This window comes from Heterodontus francisci, unplaced genomic scaffold (genome assembly GCF_036365525.1).
Source record: "Heterodontus francisci isolate sHetFra1 unplaced genomic scaffold, sHetFra1.hap1 HAP1_SCAFFOLD_151, whole genome shotgun sequence".
Lineage (NCBI taxonomy): Eukaryota > Metazoa > Chordata > Chondrichthyes > Heterodontiformes > Heterodontidae > Heterodontus > Heterodontus francisci.
In genome coordinates, this window is record NW_027141586.1 from 19934 (window position 1) to 30000 (window position 10067).

Sequence of the window (10067 nt, forward strand, 5' to 3'; positions counted from 1 at the left end):
AGTAGAACTCCAGCTGGTATTAATAGAGGTCTGGATTGAATTCTCTCTTCCCTGGTGTGTGAGTGGGGCTCAGTACCACTCCAGCTGGTATTAATTAGTGTTCTGGATTCAATTGGCTCTTTCCTGGTGTGTGAGTGGGGTTCAGTAGAACTCCAGCTGGTATTAATAGAGGTCTGGATTGAATTGTCTCTTTCCTGGTTTGAGAGTGGGACTCAGTACCACTCCAGCTGGTATGAATAGCGGCCTGGATTGAATTGGCTCTTTCCTGGTGCGTGATTGGGACTCCGAACCACTCCAGCTGGTATTAATACGGTTGGGATTGAATTGGCTCTTTCCTGGTGTGTGAGTGGGACTCAGTACCACTCCAGCTGGTATTAATAGAGGTCTGGATTGAATTGGCTCTTTCCTGGTGTGTGAGTGGGACTCAGTACCACTCCAGCTAGTATTAATAGAGGCCTGGATTGAGTTAGCCACTTCCTGGTGTGTGAGCGGGGCTCAGTTCCACTCCTTCTGCTATTAATAGAGACATGGATTGAATTGGCCCTTTTTTGGTGAGTGAGTGGGGATTAGTGCCACTCCTGCTGGTATTAAAAGAGGCCTAAATTGAATTGTCTCTTTCCTGGTGTGTGAGTGAGACTCTGTACCACTCCAGCTGGTATTAATAGAGGCCTGGATTGAATTGGCTCTTTGCTGGGGAGTGAGTGGGGATCTGTACCACTCCAGCTGGTATTAAAAGAGGTCTGGATTGAATTGGCACTTCTTGATGTGTGTGTGGGGCTCAGTACCACTCCAGCTGGTATTAATAGAGGCTTGGATTGAATTGGCTCTTGCTGGTGCCTGAGTGGGGCTCAGTACCATCCTGGTGGTATTATTAGAGGTCTGGATGGAATGGTCTCTTTCCTGGTGCGTCCGTGAGAATCAGTACCATTCCAGCTGGTATTAATAGAGGCCTAGAATGAATTGGCTCTTTCTGGTGTGTGAGTGGGACACAGTGCCAGAACACCCGGTGTTAATAAAGTCCTGGAATGAACTGTCTCTTCTCTGCTGTGTGAGTGGGACTCAGTACCACTCCAGCTGCTATTAATATATACCTGGATTGAATTGCCTCTTTCCTGGTGTGTGAGTGGCTCTCAGTCCCACTCCAGTCGCTATAGAGCGAGGCCTGGATCGAAATGGCTCTTCCCTGGTGTGTGAGTGAGGCTCAGTGCCACTCCAGATGGTATTAATAGAGGTCTGGATTGAATTGGCTCTTTCATGGTTAGTGAGTGGGACTCAGTACCACTCCAGCTGGTATGAATAGAGGTCTGGATTGATTTGACTCTTTCCTGGTCTGTGCGTTGGACTCAGTACCACTCCAGCTGGTATTAATTGAGGTCTGAATTTAATTGGCTCTTTCATGGTTCGTGAGTGGGGCTCAGTACCACTCCAGCTGGTATTAATTGAGGTCTGAATTTAATTGGCTCTTTCATGGTTCGTGAGTGGGGCTCAGTACCACTCCAGATGGTATTAATAGAGGGCTGGATTGAATTGGCTCTTCCATGGTTAGTGAGTGGGACTCAGTACCACTCCAGCTGGTATGAATAGAGGTCTGGATTGAATTGGCTCTTTCTTGATGTGTGTGTGGGACTCAGTACCACTCCAGCTGGTATTAAAAGAGGTCTGGATTGAATTGGCACTTCTTGATGTGTGTGTGGGACTCAGTACCACTCCAGCTGGTATTAAAAGAGGTCTGGATTGAATTGGCACTACTTGGTGTGTGTGTTGGACTCAGTACCACTCCAGCTGGTATTAATAGAGGCTTGGATTGAATTGGCTCTTGCTGGTGCCTGAGGGGGGCTCAGTACCATCCTGCTGGTATTATTAGTGGTCTGGATGGAATGGTCTCTTTCCTGGTGCGTCCGTGAGAATCAGTATCACTCCAGCTGGTATTAATAGAGGCCTAGAATGAATTGGCTCTTTCTGGTGTGTGAGTGGGACACAGTGCCAGAACACCCGGTGTTAATAGAGTCCTGGAATGAACTGTCTCTTTGCTGTGTGAGTGGGATTCAGTCCCACTCCAAATGTTATTAATAGAGGTCTGGATTGAATTGGCTCCTTCCTGGTGAGTGAGTGGGACTCAGTACCACTCCAGCTGCTATTAATAGATACCTGGATTGAATTGCCTCTTTCCTGGTGTGTGAGTGGCTCTCAGTCCCACTCCAGCTGGTATAAATAGAGGCCTGGATTGAATTGGCTCTTTACTGGTGTGTGAGTGGGACTCAATACCACTCCTACTGGTATTGATATAAGCCTCGATTGATATGGCTCTCTCCTGGTGTGAGTGGGACTCACTGCCACTCCAGCTGGTATTAATAGAGGCCTGGATTGAATTGGCTCTTTACTGGTGTGTGAGTGGGACTCAATACCACTCCTACTGGTATTGATATAAGCCTCGATTGATATGGCTCTCTCCTGGTGTGAGTGGGACTCACTGCCACTCCAGCTGGTATTAATAGAGGCCTGTAATGAACTGTCCCTTTCCTGCTGTGTGAGTGGGACTCAGTCCCACTCCAGCTGGTATCAATGGCGGTCTGGCTTTAATTAGCTTTTTCCTGGTGTGTGAGTGGGAGTTAATTCCACTCCAGCTGGTATTAATAGAGACCTGGATTGAATTGGCTCTTTCTGGGGTGTTAGTGGGACTCAGTGCCACTCCAGCTAGTATTAATGGAAGCCTGGAATGAACTATCTCTTTCCTGGTGTGTGAGTGGGTCTCAGTCCCACTCCAGCTGGTATCAATGGCGGTCTGGCTTTAATTAGCTTTTTCCTGGTGTGTGAGTGGGTCTCAGTCCCACTCCAGCTGGTATCAATGGCGGTCTGGCTTTAATTAGCTTTTTCCTGGTGTGTGAGTGGGTCTCAGTCCCACTCCAGCTGGTATCAATGGCGGTCTGGCTTTAATTAGCTTTTTCCTGGTGTGTGAGTGGGGCTCAGTACCACTCCAGCTGGTATTAATAAAGGTTTGCATTGAATTGGCTCTTTCCTGGTGTGTCAGTGGGACTCAGTACCACTCCAGCTGGTGATAATATAGGCTCGGTTTCAATTGGCTCTTTCCTGGTGTGTGAATGGGAGTTAATTTTACTCCAGCTGGTATAAATAGAGGCCTGGATTGAATTGGTTCTTTCCCGGTATGTGAATGAGCCTCAGTACCACTCCAGCTGGTATTAATATTGGCTCAAATTCAATTGGCTCTTATCTGGTGTGTGAGTGGGGCTCAGTACCACTCCAGCTGGCATTAATAGAGGTCTGGATTGAATTGGCTGTTTCCTGGTGTGTGTGTGGGACTCAGTACCACTCCAGCTGGTTTTAACAAATGCCAGTTCGATCTGATGATATGCACTGTTGTCTGTTTGATGTCACCTGCACCGCGGCCATTTTAAGCGACATGTGCTGCGGCCATTCTAAATGATGTGCTCTGTGGTCTGTTTGATGTCACCTTCACTGCGGCCATTTTACGTGACATATGGTACGGCCATTTTAAATGATATGCACTGTGGTCTGTTTGATGTCACCGTCACTGCGTCCATTTTAAATGTTATGCTCTGTGGTCTGTTTGATGTCACCTTGACTGCAGCCATTTTACGTGACATGTGCTGCGGCCATTTTAAATGATATGCACTGTGGTCTGTTTGATGTCACCTTCACTGCGGCCATTTTACGCGACATGTGCTGCGGCCATTTTAAATGATATGCACTGTGGTCTGTTTGATGTCACCGCCACTGCGTCCATTTTAAATGTTATGCCCTGTGGTCTGTTTGATGTCACCTTCACTGCGGCCATTTTACGCGACATGTGCTGCAGCCATTTTAAATGATATGCACTGTGGTCTGTTTGATGTCACCTTCACTGCGGCCATTTTACGCGACATGTGCTGCGGCCATTTTAAATGATATGCACTGTGGTCTGTTTGATGTCACCTTCACTGCGGCCATTTTACGCGACATGTGCTGCAGCCATTTTAAATGATATGCACTGTGGTCTGTTTGATGTCACCTTCACTGCGGCCATTTTACACGACATGTGCTGCGGCCATTTTAAATGATATGCGCTGTGGTCTGTTTGAATTGAGAGTAATCCACGGGGATCATTTTCAACGTTTTCTGTCCAGGGCAGTGAATGTAACAGATTATAAATGAGAATAAAATCTCATAAAGGATAATAAATCACAGACAATCATAAATATTATAAAGATTTACAAAGTGAGAGGAAGAATTATAAACAGTTTATAAAGGTTGTAAAGGTCAGTAAATGTTTATAAATTATTATAAAGAATTATCAATAATTATCAGGATTCTTTTAGTTTGAAAGGGATTATAAAAGAATCAGAAAGATTCAGACCCCGCCCCCACTCCCGTCACCCTGGAAACAGACCCCGCCCCCACTCCCGCCACCCTGGAAACAGACCCCGCCCCCACTCCCCGTCACCCTGGAAACAGACCCCGCCCCCACTCCCGTCACCCTGGAAACAGACCCCGCCCCCACTCCCGTCTCCCTGGAAACAGACCCCGCCCCACTCCCCGTCACCCTGGAAACAGACCCCGCCCCCAATCCCGTCACTCTGGAAACAGACCCCGCCCCCACTCCCGTCACCCTGGAAACAGACCCCGCCCCCACTCCCGTCACTCTGGAAACAGACCCCGCCCCCACTCCCGTCACCCTGGAAACAGACCCCTCCCCCACTCCCGTCACCCTGGAAACATACCCCGCCCCCACTCCCGTCACCCTGGAAACAGACCCCGCCCCCACACCGTCACCTTGGTAACAGACCCCGCCCCCACTCCCGTCACTCTGGAAACAGACCCCGCCCCCACTCCCGTCACCCTGGAAACAGACCCCGCCCCCACTCCCGTCACCTTGGTAACAGACCCCGCCCCCACTCTGTCACCCTGGTAACAGACCCCGCCCCCACTCCCGTCACCTAGGTAACATACCACGCCCCCACTCACGTCACCTTGGTAACAGACCCCGCCCCCACTCCCGTCACCTTGGTAACAGACCCGGCCCCCACACCCGTCACCCTGGAAACAGACCCCGCCCACATTCCCGTCACTCTGGAAACAGACCCCGCCCCCACTCGCCGTCACCTTGGAAACAGACCCCGCCCCCACTCGCCGTCACTTTGGTAACAGACTCCGCCCCCACTCCCGTCACCTTAGAAACATACCCCGCCCCCACTCCCGTCACCTTGGAAACAGACCCCGCCCCCACTCGCCGTCACTTTGGTAACAGACCACGCCCCCATTCGCCGTCACTCTGGAAACAGACCCCGCCCCCACTCACCGTCACCTTGGAAACAGACCCCGCCCCCACTCCCGTCACCTTGGAAACAGACCCCGCCCCCACTCGCCGTCACCGTGGTAACAGACCCCGCCCCCACTCCCGTCACCCTGGAAACAGACCCCGCCCACATTCCCGTCACTCTGGAAACAGACCCCGCCCCCCACTCGCCGTCACTTTGGTAACAGACTCCGCCCCCACTCCCGTCACCTTGGAAACATACCCCGCCCCCACTCCCATCACCCTGGAAACAGACCCCGCCCACATTCCCGTCACCTTGGAAACAGACCCCGCCCCACTCGCCGTCACCTAGGAAACAGGCCCCTCCCCCGCTCTGTCTCCATGGTGAGAGGCCCCTCCCCCGCTCTGTCTCCATGGTGAGAGGCCCCTCCCCCGCTCTGTCTCCATGGTGACAGTCCCCTCCCCCGCTCTGTCTCCATGGTGACAGTCCCCTCCCCCGCTCTGTCTCCATGGTGAGAGGCTCCTCCCCCGCTCTGTCTCCATGGTGAGAGGCCCCTCCCCCGCTCTGTCTCCATGGTGAGAGGCCCCGCCCCCGCACTGTCTCCATGGTGAGAGGCCCCTCCCCCGCTCTGTCTCCATGGTGAGAGGCCCCTCCCCCGCTCTGTCTCCATGGTGAGAGGCCCCTACCCCGCTCTGTCTCCATGGTGAGAGGCCCCTCCCCCGCTCTGTCTCCATGGTGAGAGGCCCCTCCCACGCTCTGTCTCCATGGTGAGAGGCCCCTCCCCCGCTCTGTCTCCATGGTGACAGGCCCCTCCCCCGCTCTGTCTCCATGGTGACAGGCCCCTCCCCCGCTCTGTCTCCATGGTGAGAGGCCCCTCCCCCGCTCTGTCTCCATGGTGACAGTCCCCTCCTCCGCTCTGTCTCCATGGTGACAGGCCCCTCCCCCGTTCTGTATCCATGGAGACAGGCCCCTCCCCCGCTCTGTCTCCATGGTGAGAGGCCCCTCCCCCGCTCTGTCTCCATGGTGACAGGCCCCTCCCCCGCTCTGTCTCCATGGTGAGAGGCCCCTCCCCCGCTCTGTCTCCATGGTGACAGGCCCCTCCCCCGCTCTGTCTCCATGGTGACAGTCCCCTCCCCCGCTCTGTATCCATGGAGACAGGCCCCTCCCCCGCTCTGTCTCCATGGTGAGAGGCCCCTCCCCCGCTCTGTCTCCATGGTGACAGGCCCCTCCCCTGCTCTGTCTCCATGGTGAGAGGCTCCTCCCCCGCTCTGTCTCCATGGTGAGAGGCCCCTCCCCCGCACTGTCTCCATGGTGCAGGCCCCTCCCCCGCTCTGTCTCCATGGTGACAGTCCCCTCCCCCGCTCTGTCTCCATGGTGAGAGGCCCCTCCCCCGCTCTGTCGCCATGGTGAGAGGCCCCTCCCCCGCTCTGTCTCCATGGTGAGAGGCCCCTCCCCCGCTCTGTCTCCATGGTGACAGTCCCCTCCCCCGCTCTGTCTCCATGGTGAGAGGCTCCTCCCCCGCTCTGTCTCCATGGTGAGAGGCCCCTCCCCCGCTCTGTCTCCATGGTGACAGGCTCCTCCCCCGCTCTGTCTCCATGGTGAGAGGCCCCTCCCCCGCTCTGTCTCCATGGTGACAGTCCCCTCCCCCGCTCTGTCTCCATGGTGACAGTTCCCTCCCCCGCTCTGTCTCCATGGTGACAGTCCCCTCCCCCGCTCTGTCTCCATGGTGAGAGGCTCCTCCCCCGCTCTGTCTCCATGGTGAGAGGCCCCTCCCCCGCTCTGTCTCCATGGTGACAGGCTCCTCCCCCGCTCTGTCTCCATGGTGAGAGGCCCCTCCCCCGCTCTGTCTCCATGGTGACAGTCCCCTCCCCCGCTCTGTCTCCATGGTGAGAGGCTCCTCCCCCGCTCTGTCTCCATGGTGAGAGGCCCCTCCCCCGCTCTGTCTCCATGGTGACAGTCCCCTCCCCCGCTCTGTCTCCATGGTGAGAGGCCCCTCCCCCGCTCTGTCTCCATGGTGACAGGCCCCTCCCCCGCTCTGTCTCCATGGTGACAGTCCCCTCCCCCGCTCTGTCTCCATGGTGAGAGGCCCCTCCCCTGCTCTGTCTCCATGGTGAGAGGCCCCTCCCCCGCTCTGTCTCCATGGTGACAGGCCCCTCCCCCGCTCTGTCTCCATGGTGACAGTCCCCTCCCCCGCTCTGTCTCCATGGTGACAGGCCCCTCCCCTGCTCTGTCTCCATGGTGACAGTCTCCTCCCCCGCTCTGTCTCCATGGTGACAGTCCCCTCCCCCGTTCTGTATCCATGGTGACAGGCTCCTCCCCCGCTCTGTCTCCATGGTGAGAGGCCCCTCCCCTGCTCTGTCTCCATGGTGAGAGGCCCCTCCCCCGCTCTGTCTCCATGGTGACAGGCCCCTCCCCCGCTCTGTCTCCATGGTGAGAGGCCCCTCCCCCGCTCTGTCTCCATGGTGACAGTCCCCTCCCCCGTTCTGTATCCATGGTGACAGGCTCCTCCCCCGCTCTGTCTCCATGGTGAGAGGCCCCTCCCCTGCTCTGTCTCCATGGTGAGAGGCCCCTCCCCCGCTCTGTCTCCATGGTGAGAGGCCCCTCCCCCGCTCTGTCTCCATGGTGAGAGGCCCCTCCCCCGCTCTGTCTCCATGGTGACAGTCCCCTCCCCCGCTCTGTCTCCATGGTGAGAGGCCCCTCCCCCGCTCTGTCTCCATGGTGAGAGGCCCCTCCCCCGCTCTGTCTCCATGGTGAGAGGCCCCTCCCCCGCTCTGTCTCCATGGTGAGAGGCCCCTCCCCCGCTCTGTCTCCATGGCGACAGTCTCCTCCCCCGCTCTGTCTCCATGGTGAGAGGCCCCTCCCCCGCTCTGTCTCCATGGCGACAGGCTCCTCCCCCGCTCTGTCTCCATGGTGACAGGCCCCTCCCCCGCTCTGTCTCCATGGCGACAGGCTCCTCCCCCGCTCTGTCTCCATGGTGACAGTCCCCTCCCCCGCTCTGTCTCCATGGTGAGAGGCCCCTCCCCCGCTCTGTCTCCATGGCGACAGGCTCCTCCCCCGCTCTGTCTCCATGGTGACAGGCCCCTCCCCCGCTCTGTCTCCATGGTGACAGTCTCCTCCCCCGCTCTGTCTCCATGGTGAGAGGCCCCTCCCCCGCTCTGTCTCCATGGTGACAGTCCCCTCCCCCGCTCTGTCTCCATGGTGACAGGCTCCTCCCCCGCTCTGTCTCCATGGTGAGAGGCCCCTCCCCCGTTCTGTATCCATGGTGACAGGCCCCTCCCCCGCTCTGTCTCCATGGTGACAGTTCCCTCCCCCGCTCTGTCTCCATGGTGACAGGCCCCTCCCCCGCTCTGTCTCCATGGTGACAGTTCCCTCCCCCGCTCTGTTTCCATGGTGACAGTCCCCTCCCCCGCTCTGTTTCCATGGTGACAGGCTCCTCCCCCGCTCTGTCTCCATGGTGACAGTCCCCTCCCCCGCTCTGTCTCCATGGTGACAGTCCCCTCCCCCGCTCTGTCTCCATGGTGAGAGGCCCCTCCCCCGCTCTGTCTCCATGGTGACAGTTCCCTCCCCCGCTCTGTCTCCATGGTGACAGGCCCCTCCCCCGCTCTGTCTCCATGGTGACAGTTCCCTCCCCCGCTCTGTCTCCATGGTGACAGGCCCCTCCCCCACTCTGTCTCCATGGTGAGAGGCCCCTCCCCCGCTCTGTCTCCATGGTGAGAGGCTCCTCCCCCGCTCTGTCTCCATGGTGAGAGGCCCCTCCCCCGCTCTGTCTCCATGGTGAGAGGCCCCTCCCCCGCTCTGTCTCCATGGTGACAGTCCCCTCCCCCGCTCTGTCTCCATGGTGACAGTCCCCTCCCCCGCTCTGTCTCCATGGTGAGAGGCCCCTCCCCCGCTCTGTCTCCATGGTGACAGTCCCCTCCCCCGTTCTGTCTCCATGGTGAGAGGCCCCTCCCCCGCTCTGTCTCCATGGTGAGAGGCCCCTCCCCCGCTCTGTCTCCATGGTGACAGGCCCCTCCCCCGCTCTGTCTCCATGGTGACAGTTCCCTCCCCCGCTCTGTCTCCATGGTGACAGGCCCCTCCCCCGCTCTGTCTCCATGGTGACAGTCTCCTCCCCCGCTCTGTCTCCATGGTGAGAGGCCCCTCCCCCGCTCTGTCTCCATGGTGACAGGCCCCTCCCCCGCTCTGTCTCCATGGTGAGAGGCCCCTCCCCCGCTCTGTCTCCATGGTGACAGGCCCCTCCCCCGCTCTGTCTCCATGGTGAGAGGCCCCTCCCCCGCTCTGTCTCCATGGTGACAGGCCCCTCCCCCGCTCTGTCTCCATGGTGACTGGCCCCTCCCCCGCTCTGTCTCCATGGTGACAGTCCCCTCCCCCGCTCTGTCTCCATGGTGACTGGCCCCTCCCCCGCTCTGTCTCCATGGTGACAGTCCCCTCCCCCGCTCTGTCTCCATGGTGACAGGCCCCTCCCCCGCTCTGTCTCCATGGTGACAGGCCCCTCCCCCGCTCTGTCTCCATGGTGACAGGTCCCCTCCCCCGCTCTGTCTCCATGGTGACAGTCTCCTCCCCCGCTCTGTCTCCATGGTGACAGGCCCCTCCCCCGCTCTGTCTCCATGGTGACAGTTCCCTCCCCCGCTCTGTCTCCATGGTGACAGTCCCCTCCCCCGCTCTGTCTCCATGGTGACAGTCCCCTCCCCCGCTCTGTCTCCATGGTGACAGGCCCCTCCCCCTCCTCTGATTATTGAATTAATTTAATAATTGTATTAAAGGGATATTTCAGCACATTCTTCACCTGCTCTCTGA

At 57.6% G+C, this 10067-nt stretch overlaps 1 protein-coding gene across 1 annotated transcript in view; it reads right to left on the reverse strand.

Annotated features, from left to right (window-relative positions):
- Positions 1-10002: 10002 nt before the first annotated feature.
- LOC137364077 (probable G-protein coupled receptor 139) overlaps positions 10003-10067 on the reverse strand; it is a gene marked incomplete at its 5' end in the record, with an annotated part of 156199 nt that continues 156134 nt past the window's right edge. Inside the window, one exon of the mRNA XM_068027521.1 lies at positions 10003-10067. This exon is cut by the window's right edge and continues 834 nt beyond it. Within this exon, the coding sequence (XP_067883622.1) occupies positions 10003-10067 (65 nt within the window).